At 34.0% G+C, this 25,755-nt stretch overlaps 1 protein-coding gene across 2 annotated transcripts in view; it reads right to left on the reverse strand.

Moving 5' to 3' along the window:
• Nucleotides 1-7,913, reverse strand: part of OSTN (osteocrin) — a 53,713-nt gene extending 45,800 nt beyond the window's left edge. The window contains exon 1 of one of the 2 annotated variants that reach the window (XM_032406161.1): nt 7,830-7,913. In XM_032406161.1, coding sequence (XP_032262052.1) covers nt 7,830-7,844 — 15 coding nt within the window. In that variant the 5' untranslated portion in view covers nt 7,845-7,913. Of the gene's footprint in view, nt 1-144; nt 226-7,829 lie in introns of those variants that run through there. The other variant, XM_032406163.1, reaches the window with a different exon arrangement.
• Between the last annotated feature and the right edge of the window lie 17,842 nt (nt 7,914-25,755).

Consider the following 25,755-nt stretch of genomic DNA (forward strand, 5'->3'; position numbering starts at 1 on the left):
TCATTTTAGAGAGGGAAATATCACCAAAAAACGTTCAAAATCAAGATATAATCAAAACATTTAAGAAGTATGTGAAAATAAAAAAAAAGTAACTCAAAGGAAAAAAACTCTAAATTTTTCTCATAGCTTTTATATTTAACTTACCTTGTGAAAAAGCAGGAGATTCTAACTTTAGAGTCCTGTCTGTGCAGTTTCTCCCAAACCCAGCCCCGGTGGTGAGTTTTCTCTCTGAGTTTTTATAGTCTCAGTTATACACCCCTTACTCCAATCCCTGCCTTTGCTTTCTCTTACATCATTTCTAGATTTTCCACTGAACATTTTCCCAAGCCTCTCTTCCATCTCTCCCCCCCCCACTCTCTCTTATTCTCTTTCTCTCAGTCTCTCTCTTACCCTCTCCTACTCTTCTCCATATTTATTTTATCTATTACTTTGATCATGGTATTTAAGTAGCAACAGCAGCTTGGGCTCCGGAAAATTTAAGTATACATTTAGTATTGTGTTCAGCCTTAGACCCATCACTTCTCCCTGAGGTTTTAGTCTAGCTCGGATAATTACAAATCATTTTTGGGAAACAAAAATGCACTCAGATTTGTTAAAAAGAAACTCACTAAGGTATTTCAAAGTAAGATTTAGGGAGATTATAATCAGAAACCCAAACTGATTTATTGGTGTATATTTTGGACCCTTAAATGCAATGATCATCTATGGAAATGGTGAGTAGTTTCAGCCTCGGTCAGGTGCACAGCAAGCACTGTGCCAGTGAACAGACAGCAACTTCAGGATTAACATTGCTATACTGGGAAGGCTGTCACTAACAAACCTATAAATACTGAACTGTGACATGTGGGCTATAAATGCAGACGTTGTAATCATTCTTATCTTTCTCTGCTCTCCAGTATTTTAATTTCCTTTTCACCAAAACATTCCTGCCTCTGTCTGAAAATTTTCTTCGTTCCCATTTCCTACTAATCACATCTGAACCTTACACACGCAGACTGTAAAAAAATAAGTTATTAAGTCCTAGAGGTATTATGCTGTTAGATCATTATTAGCTCATTTGATTCACCACTAGGTCTCCGTTTGACAGATGAGGAAACTGAGGCTAGATACATTAAGTGACTTTATGAGGCCACACAGCTAGGAAGTAGTAGCAGAACCAGATTTCAAATACATATCTTAATTCTATATCCAGTTCTTGTCCCACAGCTTCAGCCTGTCTCACTATTTAAAAAGCTAGAAAAAGAATCCAAGCCAGATCATGTTTTGCACAAATAGAAGTAAATTTGTTCTTTTTGGTTTTGCTTTAAAAGTCATTTAAAACACAAGTCACTAGTGTAGAAACTATTACATGGTTAATTTGGATCTAGATGGGGAACTGACCAGGGCACACTGAATTGGTGGGACAGTAAAATACTCCATTTTTTTTTTTTATGAAGGGTTTCCAGGGATAACATATGTCTCAACAAGCTTGAAATTTGAGTAGTTGGCAGTGATAGTTCACAAGTCAAGATAAAAATACAGCCTAATTGTGGACCCTTGTTTAGACATTACTGCCATAAAACGATTATGTTAGCTTGAATCCACATGATGGAAAACTTTCAATATAGATTTAACGGATGCATCATAATGCTACCAGAAGCCAATATTCTTGACGTACCTTCTACCCTTTTTTTGAAATGCCTCTCTCAGCATGCTGACAAGTGATATCTGTGGCTGATTTATTCCAGATCTGTCCCTGCTTAGACAGTCCAAAGATTCCACCCTATTTGTGGATTTTGTTGACCTAATTCAAAAGTTTGACTTAACTGTTCTGCAGCTGTAGAAATAGCAAGTTTATTCCAGGAACATAACCATGGTACATTTAAGCCATTTATACAGGGTTCTGCACATTATATACCCCTATGTAAATTGCTTGCGCATTTATACATGATAGAGAATTTCTGTTACCTTGAAAGACAGGGTAGAAACAGGAGCATATGAAGAAGTTGAAAGAGAATATACATCCAGTGATAGAAGGGAGAGACTAAGATGAGAAAGGGAGAAAACATTAATGAAAACTTTTCCGCTAGTATATCATTATTGAATCTGCATAACAACCTTGCTGAAGAGATATTATTATTCATATTTAAAAAAAGATGAAAAAACCAACGCTCAAATATGTGAAATGCATAACCCAAGTGCTCACAGCTACAAAGTGATGGAATCAGGCCTGAGTTGAACCTCGCTCTCTGTATCAGTCAGGATTGTGATAGTAAAGGGATGACACGTTGAAATGGAACCATTTGAGGGGAATTTAATGTGGGCAGGGTGTAGAGGAACCAGAGAGGATAGCACAGTACCACTGAACCCATAAAAGCCAAGTATCCTTAATCTTGAAGGATTAAAGGTAAGTAGAGACAGAGGGATATGGGTAGACAAAGTTGCTTGGCAGAAGTGTGACCTTTCATCAAGGGACACAGCAAGTCAAGAGCAACCTACAGGGGAGGGAACTTAGGAAATAAACACCAAGATTTCACTTGCTTTCTCAATATAATCTCCTATTATGTTTACTTTCGGTCAAACCCAACTGGAAAAGGGATTGAATGCGGGTAGATAAAAGACCCAGCAAACTATTTGACCTCAAAGCTGTGTTAAAAGACATAAAAATGAGATCCTTTGTGAAGACCAACGTGCCTGCAAATGCCACGATTTACCTGAACTAAAATCTGATATTTCCTGACATCTTTTTTCAAGTCAAGTTTATTGAGATGCAATGTATACACACAAAATCTGGCCTTTTAAAATGTACAGTTTTAGGAGTTTTGACAAATGTAAACATTATGTAACCTCCACTAAAATCAAGATATAGACTTTGTCTATATGCCCCCCACCAAATTTCCTTTATGCCTATTTATGGTCAAACCCCTACCCAACCCCCAGGTCCTGGTAACCACCGATTTGATTCTGTCCCTGTAATTTTGCTTTTTCCAGGAGGCTGTAGGAAATTATACAGTATGTAGTCATTGGTGTCTGGCTTATTTCACTTAGAATAAAGCTTCTGTGATTTATCCATGTTGCTAAATGTATCAACACTCTGTTTCTTTTTAATGAGAGTGTGCTATTGGATGGATGTACCACAATTTACGCATTCATTCATGAGTTGGTGAAAATTTGGGTAGTTTCCACTTTGGGGTGATTATGAATAAAGTTGCCATGAACATTAATGTAGAAGTCCTTGAGTTGATACTTAACGTTTTCTTTTCACCTGGACAAATACAGATACAGGATTCCTAAATCATGTTGTAAGTGTATGTTTAACTTCATAGGAGATAGCTAACCTGATTTCCAAAGTGGTTCTACCATTTTTCATTCTTACCAGATATGTATGAGAGTTCCAGTTGCTCAGCATCCTTGCTACCATTTGACATTCATTGCATTTTCAAAAAATTTAGCCATTCTAATAAGTGTTTTAATTTGTATTTTCTTAATGACTAATGGTGCTGAGAATCTTTTCATGTACTTATTTCCCATTCATATATTTTTGGTGAAGTGTCTGTTCGAATCTTTTGCTTAATATTCAGTTGTGAGAGTTCTTGATGTATCTGGACACAAGAATTTCATAAGATTTGTTTTGTAATTTTTTTTCACTCTGTGACTTGTCTTTTCATTGTCATAACATTCTCTTCCACAGAGTAGGTATTTTTAATTTGATTAAGTCCAATTAGCCATTTTTTTTAATGGAGCATGCTTTTTGTGCCCTAAGAAATCATTCCCTCACTCAAGTTTGCAAAAAATTTTCTATGTTTCTTTCTAGAAGTGTTTCAAAATTCTTTTGTCTATTCTAGGTTTTTCCATTGCCACAAAAATTTAGGATCAGCTTATCAATTTGTATCAGCAAAACAACTTGCTGGGATTTTGTTAGGATTTCATTGAATTTATAGATCAATTTGGGGAAATGTGACATCGTAACAGTATTAAATCTTCGACCTGTAAACAATAGTATATTCTCCTTTTATGTAGATCTTTGATTTCCCTTGACAATTTTTTTTATTTTAAAAAGCATATAAATCCTGCACATATTTTGTTAAATTTATTCATGTTTAATTTTTTTGTTGATGTATAATTGACATATAATATTGTATTAGTTTCAAGTGTGCAATGTAATGATTTGATATTTGTGTACACTATGAAATGATTACCACAATAAGTCTAGTTATCATTGATCTCCACACAGAATCATAATTATTTTTCTTATGAAGAAAATTTTCCAAGAGTTACTTTCTTGGCAACTTCTAAATATGCAGTACAGTACTATTAACTATAGTCTCCATGCTGTACATTACATCCCCATAACTTATTTATTTTATAGCTAGGAGTTTGTACCTCTTGACCCCCTTTACCAGTTTTACCCACCTTCAACCTCTTACTCCCTAGTGAATTATAACCTTGCCCTCCCGACATAAATTTCACTTGGTCATGACATATTAACCTTTTCTATATTGCTGGATTTGAAGTGATACTACTTTTTAAGGATCTTTATGAATGAGGGATATAGGTCTTTTACCTCTTTAAAATATATTTTTCAAGTTTTGGTAACAGATCTCATAAAATGATTGGAAAGAACTACATGCTTGCCTTAGTCCATTCAGACTGCTATAACACAGATACCATAGACTAGGTGGCTTAACCAACAAACATTTAGTTCCCATGTTCTGGGAAATCCAAGATCAAGGCGTCTGCAGACTTGGTGTCTGGTGGGTACCTAATTTCTGGTTCATAAATTGTGGTGTTCTTAATGTGTCCTCATATGACAGGGAGAGTGAGAGAGCTCTCTGGAAGCTCCTTGATAAAAGCAATATTCCATTCATGAGGGCTCCACTTGCATGGCCTAATCACCTCCCAAAGACTCCACCTCCAAATACCATCACATTGTGGGTTAAGATTTCAATACATGAATTTTGCAGGGACACAGACATTCAGTCAATAACAACCCTTTTCTGTTTGCTGGGAGAATTTGTGTGAAATTTGTATTATTTCCTCCTGAAATATTTGGTAGAATTCACCAAGTGAGGTTATCTGTGCCAGTAGATAAGGTTTTTAACTAAAACTTCAGATTCTTTAATAGGTATAGGACTAATCATTCTAGCTAATTTTCCTGAGTGCACTTTCATAGCTTTCATCTTTCAAATAATATGGAAATATGGAATATTTGGAAGTATATCTGGGAAAAATGAAGAGGGGAAATCGTTTCATTAAATTATTAAAGTTATTTATACCACTTTCTTTTTTCCTTTTGATATTTGTGCAATCTGTGGTGATGTCCCCCTATTTGATTTCTAATTCTGGTATTCTTTTTCTTCAGTCTTTTTATTTTTATTTTTATGTTTTTCAGTCTTTTTAAAAATCAGTGATTCTAAAATTCTATAAATTTTATTTATCTATTAAAAGAATCAGCATTTGTTCATTTTATTTTAATGATTGCTACTTTGTATTGTTTTCTTCCCTTTTCCTGATTTGTGTTTAATTTGTTCATCTTTTTCAATTTTCTTAATATGGATGCTTAGATTATTGAATACAGATACTTATTCTCTTCTAATATAGGCATGTGGTACAATATATTTTCCTCTGGGCACTGCTCTAATTATATCCTATACATTTTGATATGCTCTGTTTTCATGTTTTACTTAATTTGGAATATTTTCTAATTTTCTTTAAAATTTTTGACTATTGGTTATTTAGAATATATGTCAATTTCCAAATATTTGATTTCCATATTTTTTTTTGTTATCGATTGCTAGTTTGTTTTGTATTAAGGAAACATACTTTGTATTATTTTAATTCCTATGAATTTGTCAAGATTTGTCTTATGGCCAAAAATATAGTTGTCTGCCCTGGTGAAGTTTCATGTGTGCTTTAAAAAGAATGTGTATTCTATTATTATTGGGTGGAATATTCTATAAATCTCAGCTAAATTGGCTGATAATGTTCAAATCTATACTTTCAATGATTTTTATCTGCTTGTTCTCCGCATTACTGAGGAAGGCTTGCAGATATCTCCAAGTCCAAAATTTCTCTATTTCTGTTTTTAGTTCTATCAGCTTTTGCTTTTCATGTTTAAGCCTTTTATATCCCTTTATCATTATGTAATTTACCTTTGTATCCCTAGCAAAACTCTTTGTTCAGAAGTTTACGTTGTCTGATATTAATAAATTCGCTATAGCTTTCTTTTGATTATTGATGACATGGTATATATTTTCCCCACATTCTTCCACTTCTAGTCAATCTATCCCATCTGACACTCTGACAATCTCTAAATTTTGATTGGTATGTTTTGATCATTGCATTTAATGTAGTTATTGATGTATTTAAAACCACAGTCTTTAAAATTATTTACTTTTGTCTCATCTGTTCCCTGTTTCCTCTCACTCTGCCTTATTTTGGATTATTATTTATACCTCTTGTTTATTATTTACATTGTTGCTACAGGTTTACAATACGCATCATTATGTTGCCACAGTCTTCCTCAAATATTTTTCCACTTTATATGTAATGTAACAATCTTTCAACAGTAGCCTTCCACTTTATCTCTCTCATCCTTTATGGTATTACAGTCATGCATCTTAATTTTACCTGTTATAAACCTCACATTTTTTTTCCTCTTTTTGTTTTGTACAGTTAATTGTTTTTAATGATTTTTAAAATGTTTAAAAATTCATATTCACTACATTTACCATTGTTGATGCTGTTCTGTGTGTGTGTTTAGATTTACAATTCCATGTAGTACCATTTTCCTTTTGCTCGAAGAACTTCCTTTAACATTTCTTATAGCATTTTGTCCAAGGAAGTGCTTAATTTATCTTTATTTTTAAATTTTATTATTGCTCAGGATAGAATTCTGAGGTGGTAGCTTTTCTTTTTTCAGTACTTTAATGTGCATGTTCTATTTTCTTTTGGATTGTATAGTCTCTGAGGGGAAGTGGGCTATCATCTGTTTGTCTATGATGTGTTTAGTTTTAGCTTATTTTTATTTATATTTATTTTATTTATATTTATCCTGAAGGTCTCCGAGTTTCTGGTTGTCTTCTTTCATTAATTTAGGGAGAAAGTTGGCCATTATCTCTTCAAATATTTCTTTTGTCCCATTCTCTTTTTTTCTTCTGTTATTCCAAGTACATGTATATTAGATCCTTTGACATTGTCCCCTATCTCCTGGAAGGTCTGATTTTTTTTTTAAACTCTTTTTCTTTGTATTTCAGTAAAAATATTTTCTATTGATCTAGCTTCAAATTCACTTACTGTTTCCTATGCTGAATACAGTCCCCGATATCGTGTGTTTTTAATTTTAGCATGTCCTAGCCCTAGCAAATGAATGAGGATTTCACTATGTCTTGAGTTTCCAAGAAATCTAAATTTTCATGTAGATTTCATTTTTCATTTCATATTTACTTTCATATTTATTTCATATTTCAGATTTCATATTTTATTTCATATTTACTTAAAAATATTAAAATATCAATTGTTTTTTTTTCTTAACCACTTTTATGGTGACCTCTTCCTTAGGTGTTCTACCAAAGGTCAAACGATCTGTGTATCCTCTCTCCCTTCGGTGGGGCTGTAACCATTTGAAATTTCTACCCCCGGTTGTCTGTTGATCTCAGCTTCCTGATGCACTGAAAAAAGTTCTGGTTTTGCATGATTTTGTGAAAGTGACATTGTCATGCAGCTTTCTATATGCTAGGTAGAAACACAAGTCTTCTTCCTTACATTTTTTGTGTGTTTTGCAGTGTAAGAATATTTTGATAATCCCTTTCTGTTTATTTTTTCTAACAATATTGTTTTTATTATCATACCAATTTTGTAGACATGCAGACAGATCTAAGAGATGCAAAGCATTTCTCTTAGCTGGGTTCTTCCTTTTCTACTGCATTCGTCATCTGTATAAATCATCCCTGTAATGAAATTCAGAAGTGTGAGAACTGCATTCACAAGCTTCCTCATATTTTCATTTGTATTTATCTTGAAGTGAACTCCAGAAAACTACACTTCCATTTCATGTGATCTTCTGGGTTAGAAGACTGAACGCTAGCTACCTCTGACCTCTGTAGAACTCCTCATGTCACTCTGGTTTGCCTAGATTTCGGATGCATTCCATGCCTAGGGCACATTGCATCTACGTACTTGCTGTAGTTGAGCCTTCTACAACAGACAAGAGCTTTACAGACCCCTCTTTGAGGAAAGCACATTAGCTTTATTTTATAGGGCTAGAACTTCAATTAGTCTTGTTGGCTGTATTTCAAAAACGGTTTTTACAGCCACACCATTTGCTGAGCCTGATGGAATATCTTTGCCATTTGATACCTCTGCCCGTTACACCCTTTCCCCATTAAGATCCCCCCCATTGATTACATTAACTACAGGATCCTGTCTGCGAAATTCTGGCAGTTCAAATCACTAACTTTATCAGTTTAGGGACATGGAAATGCTGGGACACCAGAAATCACACTAGAAGACCAACTGACATATATATCCTTAATTCTCTCTCTCTCTTTCTCTCTCATGCATACGCAGTACCTAAACATAGAATGATTTAATGACCTGTCAGCATATAGCACTTCAAAACTTACAAGTCTTTACCTACTTTATATTACTGCTATAGTAACTGTTCTCTTGTGGATACAACAATACTCTTAGATAATAGGCAATTATTATTAACACCATTATACAGTTGAAAAAACCTGAAGTTTAAAGAATTATATTTACCTGTCCCATTAATATGCAAGGAATTTTGCTGGGTCTATGGAAGTCCTGACCCTGTTTTCAAGGAACCTATATTTGAATGGAGAAGACAAAATTGAAATTCAAATAACTCCAGGATGGTCTCCATATTATTTTGTGAAGAATTCAGCTCTCCTATTTTTTTTTTTTTTAGCTCATTTACACTATTTTTAAAAGGATTTATTTCCCTAATGGATCACCTGATAAAGTTTTCCAAAATCATATAAAATATGTTTTCTCTTGTTGAGTCAGGAATTATTTGTCTAAAAGTTATAGGCAATTATAGGAGTGGACACTGAATAATAACCATTTATTATCTTCTTTGATACAGGTATTGTATTATGTTTTTGCAGTCATTATCATAATCAACATAATTTATTGAAAACTTACCATGTGACAGCATTGTTGTTAAATCCTCATTTCTATATAGTGAAGGGGAGATTATGATTATCCTCATTTTACAGAAGAAATCAAGACTTAGCCAAAGTCAAGAAACTAGTTAATAGTAAAGCCAAGATTTCAGTCAAACTTTTCTGATGCTAAAGTTTTTATTTCTAACAACTACACTGTACTGTCTCTCCATGTCCTCCTAAAAACCACCTTACAAGGTAAGTATTATCTTAAATTAAATCATGGGGAAACTAGGTTTGGAATATGTTCAAAGTCAAGCAGTTATAAATGAGAAAGCTGGGATTTGTGTGCATGGAAGACTACTTCAAAACCTTTCCTCTAAACCCTACTCAAGACTGTTTTCCACTGTACTACACCAATGACACTGAGGTCAACTTGACAGCTCTGGGCATCCCTGCCTTTCCGGCTATTTATCTATTTAGGCCATCTACTTCCATCACTGTGGAGAGGTAATGTCTCTGTGGATTATGCATCCCTCAAACTTGTCTCCATGAATGCACACTGGGAAGGATCCTCAGACATATCAAAATAAGAGAATTTTGTTCAGTATGCCATGGTAACTAAGATGAGTACACTGGGACCTCTCAAGTAAATAGGAAATGTCACCAACAAAATGATCCAATTCTCGAAGTATCTAGTAAAGCAAGGCTTTACCCTAAGTAAACATATTCAGTACAAACAAACACTATGATATAGATGCCTAAAAATGCTAAGAAAATTTTTAAACATGGATATGATATCCAAAGGATGGACATAATAGTCCTATTCCATGTTGATAAGATTGCACCATACTTTAAGAGAGATACAGACAAACTAGAGTTTCCCAAATGGGTGCCCAGCAGAGGGTTGGGTCTCTATAGCAGTTAATTTAAGGACCATTAGAAGTATGGATTTTTTTCATTTGAAGACAAATAAATCTATAAAGAATCATAATAATTATCTTGAGTAATAAATTACAGGAAGATAGATTTGAATATCTATATCTATCTATCTATCTATCTATCTATCTATCTATCTATCATCTATCATCTATTTATCTATATACACAATGGAATATTATGCAGCCATCAAAAGGAATGAGATCTTGCCATTTGCAATGACGTGGTTGGATTCAATAGGAAACAAAGGATTGTTTATCAGCAACATTTTTTTTTTAATACTTTTGACAATAAAACTATTCCTCTCAAAGAACAGTTAACCCACACATCAAAAGCTACTTGGGAAGAAATGGAAATATCAGATGTGCTGAAGAAAGGATTATCACATCAAGAGGGAGGTGAGATTGGGAAACTAGGAAGGTCCTTCTAAGGTTTGTGATTCTATAAACAAAAATGAAAAATGGATATATATATACCTATGTTCAAATAGATAAGAGAAAGACTTGTTTAGATAATCTTCCATATAGTGATCAAAATTCATACACATGAGGGGCACCTGGGTGGCTCAACTGGTTAAGCATCGGACTCTAGATTTTGGTTCAGGTCATGATCTCAGGGTCATGAGATTGAGCTCCACTTCAGGCTCTGCACTCAGTGGGGAACCTGCTTGGGATTCTCTCTCCCTCCCCAACCCCCCTCACACATGTGCACTCTCTCTCTCTCTCTAATAAATAAATAAAATCTTTAAAAATTTCATACATATGAAAGTTTTAAAATATAAAACACATACCCTAGTGTGATTGCCAGACATAGTGATTATTAGCTCCATATATTAAAAATAGTGATTTACTCAAATCACAGGCAAAACGTTCTAGAATCACAAGTTTTTAAATTAATTGTTTTCTTAAGGAAAAACAATGTTTAAGCTTAGTTTTCTCTGTTTGTTTGATGTCAGATTGAGGAAGGAAGGAGGGAACAACTTACCAGTGATTTGGTAGTTCTTTTAAACTCTGAATTTCCTTTCCTTTCAAGTTTCAGGTTACTCCTAACCTGAAATATCCAGGCATATTGAGGGACTCATAACTCAATGATTGGGAATTGAAAAGAAAATATATATATATAAAATATATAATAAATATATATTTAACGTTTATTTATATATAACATTTATTAAACACATACTATGAGTCACATACCTGCTCTAAGATGTTTTACATATAGCAGTTTATTTAATCATCACAATAATCCAATGAGGTAAGTTCTTCCATTGTATTCATTTTGAAAATAGGAGAACTGAGGTATATAGAAGTTAGTCAACAGATTCATTTTTGTTCAGAGGCCCAATGCTTAGCCATTTATTTATTGATAAAGAAAGGGTACTATGTATGCTAAAGCAGGGATAGGTGTTGATTTTAGCTGGAATAGCAATAGGTTTTAGTCATAAAAATTAGTTGGTAATTAATAAAGATAATTTTTCCTTTCAACTTTTTTTAGCAAGTAAATATTTATGTCTAAATATATTTTATATTTAAAATATATTATTATATTGATTTTTATATTTCCATATAATTAATATTTCTTTGGGAATATTTTCTTATTCAAAGCTTTCTCTCCCTTGCTACTCATTCTTTCTCTTAAACACACAAACACACACACTGGACTTTTGACTGCCAGGCATGATTTAATTTACAAGTATCCCACAGTTTTCCCCTTTGCGCATTAGAAGTAAGATACTCATTGGAACAATGACCTCCTGACACCATTTGTTCCTGCATGAGCTGGTGTAATTGGGATCCAGGAGTGAAAACTGGATCTCGCTATCCTGAGCTGGTTTTGAACAAGCATCACATTTTTGGGTTTCTGGATTCTTTATCAGTGAAATAAGGAGTTTATTCAAATGATCTCTAAGTCCTTTCCAGTCTTCCAGACTCTGATTTACTAAGTGAGGCAATTGCTTATTTGATAACGTGTCTACATTGACTACACTGTTGTAAGTTTCACTTTCATAAATATTTCCGGAGAATCTTTTGTGTATCAGGTCCCGAGGAAGTCACAGTGCAGGGAAAAGAGTTTCTAAAAGATAGCCTGTGTCTTCAAGTAACTTAAGGTCTTACAGAGAAGAGGTTAATTTTAAAAATAATGACATTTCAATGTCATTGGTACTATACAAATGGTATGAAAATAAGATTTTATGGAAGCATATTTTAAACATGATTTGAGAGATTTACCTTCTGTCATATTATTTTAGTTGCCAGGGTGCCTGAAGAGTGGCTGACAGATCTCACGCTAACATTAAATGTGAACACATGTTTTTTGAATAAGGAGGTATTTTACCATCGACAGGCCAACATTAGAGACGGACCTTTAAGGTCCACACTTAAAATCATAAATGCACAAAAGTAACTTTTTATATATATATATCCAAGATTCACATCTTCTTTCAGCTTCCATGGATGTATATATCAAAGTGCACGCTTAAAGTTTTCTTACCTACAATGATCACCATGAAATATTTCCTCTAATAGGACTCACACATGCTTGTTCCTCTATATTTCTTAGAATATAAAAGAATGCTGTTTCTTCCACTTCACATTGAGTCTTTATTTCAGCATTTACACTGATCTGCTCATTACCTGAAATAAACTCTCATTTGTCTGCCAAGTTACTAGAATTCACTGACCTGCCAAATGGAAGCAAAACTAGATACCTCTCATTAAAATGTATGTTTTAGCCACGGATCTAATTATAAACGTGGGTGTGGTAATATGAAGTTGAATGTAAAGTTGGGGTTTAACTTTGTGCAGAGTTGACAAATGAAAGCTCTGTGGGTGTGAGCAAAGCCATCCTCTTCACCCTCTGGCCCACCATACTCTCTAGTTTCATCCGGCTGTCTTGGAGCAAGAGTGGGGTGCTGACATTTGTGTCAACTTTTCACTCATGTTTAAAGTCTAGCATGAAATAGCAACAAAAACGCAGTAAATTATCAGAAAAATATTTCATTATTTTATAAAAATAACAGAATGAACTAAAAAAATTACAGAATATGAGAAACATTGAAGTTCAAATATTACTGTATTAAAGTACTTAATTGCTTGATTAACAATTATAAAGGATCGCAGCTAGTTCTTCATTTATTAAGCTTTAAAACACTTTTCAAAGATTCCGAGTTCATTAAGCAAAACTCCCAATAAAGTGTTTCCCTTAATTATTTTATTCATGGCTTCTTTGGCATAATGATATTAAATAATTATGATTTATTGAACCTGGTCTCACTGAGGAAAAAGCACCTATTTAATTATTTATTATTTATGATTATCTGATCTAAACAATTTCATGAGCCTGCATTCCTATGAAGATAGTAATGAAGAAGGGTGATATTTAGGTGAAGGTGCTGGAAACTGGAACAAAGAATGGCCCATTTACCTCCATATTACAAAAATGTGGGATCTAATAATAACAATACCCACTAACATTTATTCAGTGCTTCCTCAGTGCCAGCCCTCTTGTTTAATCTTCACAGTAATTCTAAGAGGCAGGTATTATTTACTGACTTCCAATGATCACCTCACTGTTTCTTTTGACTATTTGATTTTTTAATTGCCATTGGATTTTAATGTTTGATGCATAGCTTCTGGCCTCTGTTCTCTATTTCCAAGTCATCAAGGTAAAATTTCCCCACTTCTGAGCTTTTTCAGAACATGTCCTAACAGGAATTGCCTTTCATTCATACTCCATCTGACCAGGGGTAGAAATTATTATTTTCTTTTATGAAGATGAAGTGAGATATGTAGAGAAAGTAAGGGGATGGTGATTGGAAAGAGAAATACCCATAGAAATGGTGTGAAAAATGTAATTTATTCACTAAATATGAAATTAGAATTATAGACTTTAGTTAATTATTTAAAATTATTAGCCATAAGTTTAAAAAGAAGTGACTTTGGCAGGAGGTGCTTACATGACTTATGAGAGGTCACCCAGGCAGGAAGTGGTAGAAGTGGGATCTAAACCTGATGTGTTCAGAGCCCACAATTCTAACTACATATTATATGCGTCCTGAACATAAGTAATTTCTATTCACCCCTTTAATTAGAGTTAGTTACCTAGAATTACACACCTATCTTTTCATTCTTTCTTTTCTTATTTTTCCCTAGGATCCTGCTAGGGTAAAGAAAGTATTTGGGAAAATTCAGAGAAAGTGTATGGAAGAGGTTATACTAACCACATGTCTATTAAAAAAAAGAAAAAAAAAAAACCTCTTTTTAGAAATAGGGCTAGGTAGAGTAAGGAAGGAAAAATCAGATGCAGGCCTACAGAATCTGGCCCAGCATCTGCTACCTTAATCCAAAGAATTCCAGATTCCAGGGAAAAAGCTCTCTATGGAACTGGGGATTTAGAATGCTTCTAAAGGCTATTGACATATCAAACTAGTCTGAAGTGTCTGTTGGAAATGTTTTTCTAAATCTTATGTCTTATTAAAGCTCTATCCATTTATAAATGCAAACAAAAATTGATTCATTTAACTCAGTATTTTTTTAGTTGATTTAAAAATATTGATTCTGGATACACAGTATACAATTTTGTACTTAAATTCAAGAGCATTACAAATGAACTAAAGATGAAAAGCAGTACAATTCTATTATCACCTCATCTGATTTAGACTATCTTTAAAAAATTAGCTTTTACTTTCTCAAAAGCCTCATTTTCTCATCCTTATCAACACATTATTATTGGGGCAGAGAGAAAACTTTGATTTTCCAAATGTTTCTCTTCAGAGGGTTTTATCTCTGTTGCTAGAAGAGATTTGCCTCTAGGGACTTTGTGGACAGACCAGATAGACTTCAGCTACTATGTGGAAATTAGAATTTAAAAAGTATGCACCATTCACATCTTCTGGTATAAAGGGATGGCTACTCTTTCTGTTCATTTCAGTTTCTATCAGATACTCCTGACCTACAACAACTGACCTGTCTTGTGTTTGGCTTATTGGAGTTACCCTTTTTCCATTTAAGGAACATTTCTAAATCACTTCCTTTTTGTCCACTCCATGACTTTTATGCTTAGTTTTTCTGGTTTCTCAACCCAGTTGGTTTTGTTTACTGACTTCCAATGATCACCTCACTGTTTCTTTTGACTATTTGATTTTTTAATTGCCATTGGATTTTAATGTTTGATGCATAGCTTCTGGCCTCTGTTCTCTATTTCCAAGTTATCAAGGTAAAAGTTCCCCACTTCTGAGCTTTATTTCAGAACATGTCCTAACAGGAATTGCCTTTCATTCATACTCCATCTGACCAGGGGTAGAAATTATTATTTTCTTTTATGAAGATGAAGTGAGATATGTAGAGAAAGTAAGGGGATGGTGATTGGAAAGAGAAATACCCATAGAAATGGTGTGAAAAATGTAATTTATTCACTAAATATGAAATTAGAATTATAGACTTTAGTTAATTAGAATGATGGAATTTCATTTAATTCCATAATTAGTTTATTTTCAAAGACAATATTCTCATTTCCTGTTGCATAGATCTTATTAAAAGAGGAACTAAGTATGGTTGTTTTGCATTCTAAATTTGGCTAAATTTCAGGAAGAAACGCGAAAAAAGAGCTAATTTGTATCTTTACAGGCTTCACTGCTGTTTGGGGACAATACTTTTTAGATAAATTACAAACCAGCATTTTATCTTATTGTTTAAATCTGATGATTAATGTGTATTGGTCACATGATAATACCTTAAGTTTGCTCAGAATTTAGCTTCCATTTTTGGGACACATGTCTTTTGGATACTTGTTAACTAGAATAGAGCATCTCAATATTTTCCAAATAGACTAGATCCTCAAGGTAATATTTCTAAATAGTACATGACCGCCTTATGTTAAATATCCTTTCTTCCCCATCTTTCAGCTATTACTTAGTTTCTGAAGACCACAAAAATTCTATCTCTTCTGTAAATCCATTCCTAATCTCTTCAGCTGGGTTAGTTTTTTCTTTCTGTGACATTCTGTAATACAAGTACCCTTCCCTTCACTATTAACTTAAAATATGACTGCATCTCTGATCCTCCCACCGGACAGCAGCACGGAATCACCTTTGCCTCTAGCACAGAGGTCTAGCTTAGTACCTGGTTTGTATTGGGTAGTAGGTTTTCCCTTAACTGAGCTGATAATTTGTTTTAGCTTTAGCAGGATTATATGGCCTCTTCAGAAGTTCCATCTCATGAGCCCTTTTTTGGTTATTCGTGAAAATATTCTTAGATTTTTAAATTTTTGTTAAAAATACCAGTTCCCTGGGGCACCTGGGTGGCTCAGTCGGTTCAGCGGCTGCCTTCGGCTCAGGTCATGATCCTGGGGTCCTGAGATTGAGCCCCACGTCCGGCTCCCTGCTCAGCAGAGAGCCTGCTTCTCCCTCTCCCTCTGCCTGTCACTCTGCCTGCTTGTGCTCTCTCTCTCTCTCTGTCAAATAAATAAATAAAATCTTTAAAAAAAAAATACCAGTTCCTTTTTGAAAGCTGATTGCTGGTTTATGTCTTAACAACCTCATTAAACCTGATGCACATCCATATTAACTGAATAGTCTTATTTCCTTGTTCTAGCTGTTCACTTTTTACATTTAAAATAACTCTGACCAGACTACTACACTAGATATGTTCTCCACAACACATGCACGCACGCACACACACACACACACACACACACGCCCCTTCCAGCAAATTTTCTGTAAAAAGGGACACTAATGCCTATTCTGTAATGCTGTAGGGATGATTAAATTTAATAATGTATGTAAGGCAAATGTAAATGCTTAATATGTATTCAATAAATGTTGATTATCATTATAGTTTCACATTCAATTGAATTTTATAAAATAGCGATATTTCTGAGTGTTTACTATCATTATTACAATTTTTCAGTTGAGAACTTGAGACAAACAGATGTTAAGTGGCAGGCTCCAAATCACATATCCAGTAAACTGTAGGGATTGTGTTGAACCTTAAGCAGATTGTTCTCTCCTTTTCAGATAATTTGAACACTGGAGAATATCAGCACACTAACATGCAGAGAAATTAATGGTAGATATTTTTCAGAAGTGTTTGGAAGTTAAAATAGGACTGAGCAGTGATATAAATGAAGATATTCTGGTGGTAGAGGTTCTGGCAGTTGAGGAAGTTCTCAGGAGCCCCTTAAGACACAACAGAGAACACAACAGGTCGCTGTGTTGTGTATCTATGAAAGTCTTCTGTTTCAGCCAAAAGATGGGCCATGCAGACTGATACAAGTCTTTGAACAAAGCCATTGTAATGAAAACTATGAAAGATTTTAAAATCGCAAATAGTCCTCTGTGTCTGAAGCATAACAAAACGCATATATATTACTGGGATGAGGTGTAAGAAGAGAGAAGATCCAGAAGGCAGATAGTCTCATTTAATAAGTTACTGTTTTTCTCAATTATGTTCCAGAACTGGACTAAATAATAGAGGCATAAAGGGGCAAAACATGCTAATCCTGTGCGTGAGAAACTCATTCTGAGACAGGAGATTGAAAAACAAGTTCAGTGGGCTGCAGTAAGTTCAGTGGGAACATACAGGAAAGAAGTAACCTAGTTGCCTCTGCCTGGGGGATCAGAGGAAAGTTTCATAAAGAGGGAGATATTTGAGTTAAGATTTGAAGGATGTGTGAAAATACTAAGTGATGAGGAAACACTATATGCAAGTCATTCATGGGTTAAAGTGCATGCTCTGGGAAAAGTGAATATTAAATTGGGGCCAGAATACATAATAATTAGGGATGTCCTCTTAATCTTAGAAATGGAAAATTAAAAAAAAATCTTCATAACAAGGTGATTGCTTCATATTTAAAATACATTAAGTACAGCTCTTCTAAAAAGTCCGGATTTAACACACATTCACCTCATGTGTATTATCAGAGCATTTTAGCATAGACCTGGGTTTTTAAAACAACATATGAACTAGTTAATAATCACAGCTTGCTTATTTTCACTGAGCTATTATATATATATACTCTGTTCTGAAGTACAGAGATTAGAGGAGTATGAGCTATATATAGTTAGAAGGACTAAAAACCTCAGTAACTAGAACAGACATTTGCCTATTGGCATAGGTACACTGAAGGATGTCCTCTCCTCACATTACCAACATGTCAGGATTTTTAACAACTGTTATTAGGATGCCACAGTAATGCAGAGATGTATGTAAGCTGAGAGCATAATCACTATGAGGACTGAAGGCTGATGATTTGACTGTGTTGAAATTACTCGGGTGTCCCTCTAATTTGTCACATGACTTAATGTTTAACTCCGTTATATGGTTTTCAAATCTGGGTTCTTAATGATTTCTTTTTCTTTTCATGAAGTGGATGATGATTTGTAAACTGACTCTTCATGTTCCTAAACCACTGAGCATTTTAAAAATTAGTTTCCATGAAATAGAAGTGGTTTCAAAGGAAGTCTTGGCTCAAGTAGCTTCTGTTTGGGGATTTTGACTGCCAGGATATCCATTCAAAGAAAGATGGTGATTTCTAAATTATTCTATTTTTACTTTGATATCCTCCCTGTAACTCTACAATTTTCTCCATGCTACTTCCCAGGATTTCCCTCCTGTTTGTCCTCAGGGTATGTTACCATTAGCAACAGCTATTACTGGCCCTTCTTGTTCCATCAATTACCAAATCTTGGTGTAAAAGTGGCCTTCCAAATAATAATTGTTTAAGGAAATAGTTCCTCACATATTACTAAGGGTGATCGTCTCTATTCCTTTTTTTAACATGTTGATACATGAAAAGCAGGTGAGAATCAGTAAACTAATCTCGATTATTTGGTGTGAACTAAGCCAAAACACAGAACCTTAATAATACGGAGACATTAGATTTTCACTTGATTTGTTAATTCAGTTAATTTCTATGCAAACTTGAACAACAAACATTAGTTGAATGCCTCTTTGTACTAGGCACTGTGTTAAGTGCTTAGAAAATGACTAGAAAATCAGAATACAATTCTGCCTTTGAGAAATTCACCAACTAGAGGGAGAAATACATAAGAAGATTATTTTTTATAAGAGTAATAGCAGAATTCACATGACATAATGTTAAATCTCGTCTTTTTTTTTGTCCTTTGGATGGAAAAACAAACTTCATTTTTATGTCTTAGGGACTCACAGATTTCACCATAAACTGTAACTATAGAATTTAGATATGTTTGGGACATGTCTGGAAGTTCAACAGTGGGACTCACTCGGAAATTCTTTGCGTGAGAAACCAAAGAGCTTTATGGGAAAGAACTCTGAGTAGCAGAGTAGGTTAAGGTACATAAAAAATGCATTCTCATAAAAAATGTTCATAGATCACTGGAAGAGGGGATTTTTCTTTAGACCTTCTCTTGTGGACATGTCCTTGAGCCCTAATGAGAAGAGACAAGAAAAAAAGATGTGAGTCTCTAACTTTCTGTTAAGGACATGTGGTGTACAGCATGTGTATAACCCATGGTGGTGGTGGACACGGTAGTGTAAGTGGGCAACGCCCTCCAGCAATGGACCAGAGTAAAAGTGAGGGAAGATGGGATGCGTTGGCATATATTGGCAACTCTGACAACAGCATAGGCATCAAGCCATCTTCTGTGTAGGCACCAGCAATTTTAGCCTGGGCACGGGCGCCCTGGCTGCCTTGGCAGTGTTCTCTGGCTTCTGGTGATTTCAGAATTCTCAGCAGCCATTTCCTTTCCATTGGTCTGGAGAAATACAGGAGAAAAATGGCAGTTAACACTGAGAGGAATAATTTGTGAGCAAATGTCTGACACCCTTTGGGAGCATAAAGAAATAAGTTGGTAGAGTTTGAAGGGACCTGGAAGTACTTACAACACTGGCTAAAAACAGAACAGACAGCATCCTTTGGTATTGTTATTTTAACACCAACTGGACCCCATTTTTAATTTCTTCTTTCAGGTAATTTTTCTCTAGAGAAAAAATGATCTATAATTAAAACAGTATTTATTCTAAACAACATGCTTCCGACTCACTCTTCTGTATCTTCTAGACAGTGTCCTATTATCAACTTAGATCAGTAAGAAGCAGCTAGCCTGTGTCTCAAAAATTTAGCCCTCTGCCAGAAAAATGCCTTCACTGATCTTATGACAAATGTTAATTGAGTCAATTTTAAAAAGACCCATACGAGACATTTATGTAATTCAGTACACTTGTACTTCCACACAGGTGCCAGTTACCCACTTCCTGTTTGTCAGCTTCACACCCACCCTTCTTTGCCCTGCTGGATTGTGAGGATCTTGCCAGATGGAGAATGTAACCCTTCATCAACAAAGGGCAAAGAGTGACATGCAAGGTGATGGAGGCAGGAAGACTCTTCTCTGTTGGGTCCCTACTAGTTCTCCATTATTATTATTATTCAGTGAGGGGGTATCAGTTACATCCTCAGACCCTACTTCCCTAGAATCAACCACTTGCAAGCAGCTCTGTCCTGCCGTACCCTCTGTGTGCAATATGGGGTTCTTTTATTAGTTAACTACCTTCTAAAGGTTGAAAATCTTTCATATTCATTTTTCCCTGTTTAAATGACTGAGGTGACATTTGCCTCGATTGGACCCTGATTGATAATATGCCATTTTCTATTTTACTATTGAAAGTAACAGAAATATACAAATGGCAAATTTAGCATCAGTTCTAAAAAAATAATTGTTACTTTTCATTTTATTATATAATATAATATTGTTTTACTTTTTATTTTGGTGTCAAGGAATCTCAGAGCACACAATATACATTATTGGAAAATAATGGAATCCTTATACTAGAAGTAGCAATTTTTTCTATAAAGAGCCAGAGAAAAAAGAGTTTTGGCTTTGTGGGTAATATGGTGTCTGTTGTAAGCATTCAGCTCTGCTGTTGGTGTAGTGCTAAAGCAACCAAAATAACACAAAAATTAAGGGGAGTGATTATGTTCCAGTAAAACTTCATTTACAAGAACAGGCATCTGGCCGTATTTGGCCTTCAGACGGTCGTTTGCCAACTCCCACTTTAGACAATAATCTCAGAACGAAGATACATAGTAAAAATATCACATACTAAAAATATGATCTGTGAAATGTATTATTCTTATTTTAAAGCCATAGTGTTATAGAAAAAAATGTAAAGAGTTGAATGGACCTTCAGGTTAATCTAAAATGATTTTTAATTTAGAAAGGGTACAGACTTGGTAGAGCCTTTAACTATGAAATCAGACTTTGAATATGAACTCTGCCATTTTCTACTTGTGAACCCATGGGTAGTTCATTTTCTCTCTGTAAACTTTATTTTCCTCTAATACAACATGGAGATATTAATATTTTATGTTAAAAGCATATGATAATGTTGAGTGTGACACAAAAATTTAATGAATGCCTGGTCTTTGAAGTATATTATTTTAGGCAGAGGAAGCAAAAACAAAAACAAAAAAATGAAATTTAGACATGAAACCTGCTTTTGAGGGAAATAATAGTGATTTGGGGAATAAAACTGGTACATGAAGATAGTTTATATAAAGGCCCAACTAAGTCATGTAGTGTTTTATGAAGTCTACTATTTAAGCACTTGTTAAATATTATATCCTTTACATAATTACTCAATATTAATTTAGAGGAGATGCTGACCACTGTGTCAGGGGAGGAATCTGGGCCAAAGAAGAGAGGACAGCTGGTGTTATATCCAGTCCAACTACCCAAAACAGACTATTTTAAAAAAGAAAGAGACTGAGATACCTTTATTTGTCAAGGTCAAGTGCTATCCATTATGAGTTGTTATAGGGGCTTGATAATAAGTTGACTTCAATTAGAGAATGTAATGTTTTCTCATACCCCAATTTCTGATTATATATACATATATATACATATATTTATGTGTGCTTGTATATACATATATAATTATACTTTCTTATATATAATTTTTTTTAAAGATTTTATTTATTTGTCAGAGAGAGAGCGAGCACAAGCAGGGGGAGCGGCAGGCAGAGGGAGAAGCAGACTCCCAGCTGAGCAGGGAGCCCGATGCGGGACTCGATCCCAGGACCCTGGGATCATGACCTGAGCCGAAGGCAGATGCTTAACCGAGTGAGCCACTCAGGCATCCCTACTTTCTTATATATAATTATGCAAATATTGTAATATAAAAATAAATATGTAATGTATAACACATATATGGAAAAGAATATAGAAAAAAAACATATCTGCAGAGTTTTATTACCACAAAGAGAACACCTCTATAATCATCATATAGTTCCAGAAATGGGATATGGCTTGCACTCACTCTCCTCCTATTCACTATTTCTTTCCTCCGAACAGACATAATGATAATATCAATTTCTAGTATTACCCTTTAGTTTTGCTTTTATTACCCTATTACCCATTACTCTTTGAATTTCATATAAATGGAAACATATAGCAAATATTACCAATATATGGTTATCTTGATCAATATTAGGTTAGTGATATTCTAATATATCATTCGCTTTAGCTGTAGTCTTTTACATTTTAATGCCACATAATATTCTAGTGTATAAATAATAAATATACTGTCCATTAAACATCCATTCTCCTGCTGTTGGGTTTTTCTGAGTTTTTGGCTATTGGGAAACACTGCTATGAATAATTTCACATGTGTCTTTTGGTGCACATATGTATGACTGTTTTTAAAATATGTAATACTAATCGAAATTCCTGTCGTAAGGTATGTTTCTTTTACCAGTTGATGGGTTTGTCCTTATTTCCAATGATGAATTTATTGTACCAAGATTTAGTTTGTCTGATACTGATAGAACTTAAAAACTTTCTTTTTGTTAGTGTTTGTATTCTATATATTTTCCAAATTTTTAACTTCAACTGTGTTGTACTCTTACATTTTAGAATGTTTTCTGTAGGCAGTGTATTATCTTTTTGTCCTTTATATTTCCTTTAATTAGATCTCTTAGTCCAGTTATAAATACTATAACTATTGGTATAGTTATAGTATAATCTCATCTTTCTATTTGCTTTCTATTTATCTCCCCTCTCTCTTTTTTTATTCCCAGCTTCTGCTTCTTTTGGGTATATTACATATTATTTGGTTCCATTTTTTCCTCTGTTGGATGAAATTCATTTACTTATTATATATATTCTTTTCTGTGAATATAATTTTCTTGACTTAGTCTAATATTACCTAGTGCTTTTACCTTAAAGAACACTAAGGGATTTAAAACATTATTAATTTTTACTACTATGTTTCCAGGTGAATGCAATTTTGTGTATTTTAATTCTCTTTCTTTTGATATGTGTATGCATACATACACACATATCCTAAGACATTATGATTTGATATAGTTATTATTATTTGATATAGTCAATGTTTATTTAGATTCACCTTGATGCTGACCACCTTTATTGCTCTTCATTCCTTTCTGCACCTCTAATCTTGCATCTGAAAGTCTTTCCTTCTGCTTGAAAAATGCTCCTTATAATTCATCTTGTCTGTTGGAGAAAAGTCTCTTAATTTTTATTTATATGAAGGTAATTTTATTTCACATGAATTCTTGAAGATGTTTACCATTTTGTTTTTCTGGGTATAGCATTCTAGATTTGTATGTACTTTGTTTTAGCACTATAAAGATAATATTGCACAGTTTTTTAAATTACTTCAGTTAAGGATTCAGCTCTCAGTCTAAATGTTGCTTCTTTAAAAATATTTTATGTGTTTTTAGCTTCTTTTACATACTATTATTGTTTCAAGTTTTTAGGGTTATCGGTAAAATGTAGTTTGGTAATAATTTCCTTGGATCTCATATTCCTTCTTAAATTTTATATGTTTTATCATTGGATAAATTTCATCCAATATCTATTCACATATTGCTGCTACTTCTTTCCCTCTCTTTTGAGACTCCAAATATAAATATATTCATCTAATTCACTGTATTTTTCATGTATCCTACCCAGCTGTTGTTTTTTTCATTCATTTTCTTCCATGATTCATTAAGATGTTTTCTTCTGACCCATTTTCAATGTCACTGAGTCTCTCTTCAACTACATCTAAGCTGGTAAATCCTATCATTAAATTATCAATTTCAGTTTTAAAATCTTTCAGTTGCAGAATTTCTACCCTATAGATTTTAAGTCTTTTATTTATTTGAATATAGTGAGCAAAATTACTTTGAAGCTTAGTCTGGCAACTCCAATATCTAGAGTTCCATTGAATTGGCTTCTATTATACTTTGTTTCTGTTAGATTGAATTCATATATTCTTGTCACCATGTGTTCCTGATTATTTTTGATTAGGGATATTTGTAATTTTTTGATATGATTTGAAGTTGGGCTGTAGTCCTTGAAAGTGCCAGTTTATATTCAGTACACATTTTCTCCTAGTATATATCTCTTTCAAATTTCAACCAAAAATATACAGAAGTATATCAGAGATCTGCCCCCTTAGCTGGTCCTCAAGTCCAATTTTTATCCACCCAATTCTGTAAGGCTGTCAAAAATATGACTCAAATTGTCTTCCTCTTAGAAGTCTTTAACAGTGCTGATAGATAACTCCAGGAGCAAAATGTCTAAAATGCTAGGCTCACCTTCCAGAGCCTCATTTCCTTCTTTTTTTCATAATCACACTGAATAGGTGATTCTTCACTGCCTTAGTAGCTCTTCAAAGACTCTCCAATAAATTATCTCTCTCTCTCTCTATCATCTATCTATCTACCTATCTACTTATCTATCATCTATCTAATCTATCTATCTATATCATCTATCTATCTAGTCTCTATCATCTATTTATCCCAGTTTCTCTAGTTATCCTTAGTAGAAGGGTTGGTTTAAATTAACAAAGTTTACTTTATCAGAAATGGGCTCTTAATTGCCAAAATACCTTTCTTTACTATTTTTCTTTGAAAGGTCAATTTAAAAATGTTCTGTTATGCTATCACACTATTTTGCTAAAAAATTATTTTTAAAAGAATGATTTTTGTTTAATTTTTTAATCTTAAAATAACCATGTAATTGTAATACAGCTTAAACTAACTTTGAAATAAGGTAAACTCAAATTATTTTTTGTTAAAAATTGATTATTTATTAATTACCAAGATATGTTTCCCCTTTTAAGAAGATTTATTTTAAGTGTCTTTGGATAGTGAGGAACTTCTATAATTTGAAGCCAACACTATATTTTTAGACATAACATTTGCAGAGGACTTGTTTAAATATTACTTTGAAGATTTGTTTAAATAGCACGAAATTAAAAATTATAAGTTTACTAAATATTACTGAATTACTAAAACATCTTCCTAAAACCCCCTCGTGTTAGGCAGAATAATGATCAAATGTGTCATGCCTTAAATCTTTGAAACCTGTAAATAAGTTACCTTACATGGCAAAAGGGACCTTGCAAATACGAATAAGGGTATTTGACCTTGAAGAGATTGATCTGGATTATCTGGGAGGCTCCAAATTAATTATATGAGTCCCCGGAAGTAGAGCATCTTTCCCAGCTGCAGTTAGAGAGATGCAATGTACTTCTGTTGCTGTCTTTGAAGGCAGAAGGAGGCCACGGGCCACAGAATGCAGGAATGCAGCTGGCTTCTAGACATTGGAAAAGGCAAGAGCGAATTTTCTTCTAGAGCCTCCAGCAGGGAAAGCAGCCCTGCCAAACACCTTGAGTTTTAGCCCAGTGAAACCTATGTCTGACTTCTGACCTGCAGAATGAAAATA

Source organism: Phoca vitulina, unplaced genomic scaffold (genome assembly GCF_004348235.1).
Source record: "Phoca vitulina isolate PV1807 unplaced genomic scaffold, GSC_HSeal_1.0 scaffold8, whole genome shotgun sequence".
NCBI lineage: Eukaryota > Metazoa > Chordata > Mammalia > Carnivora > Phocidae > Phoca > Phoca vitulina.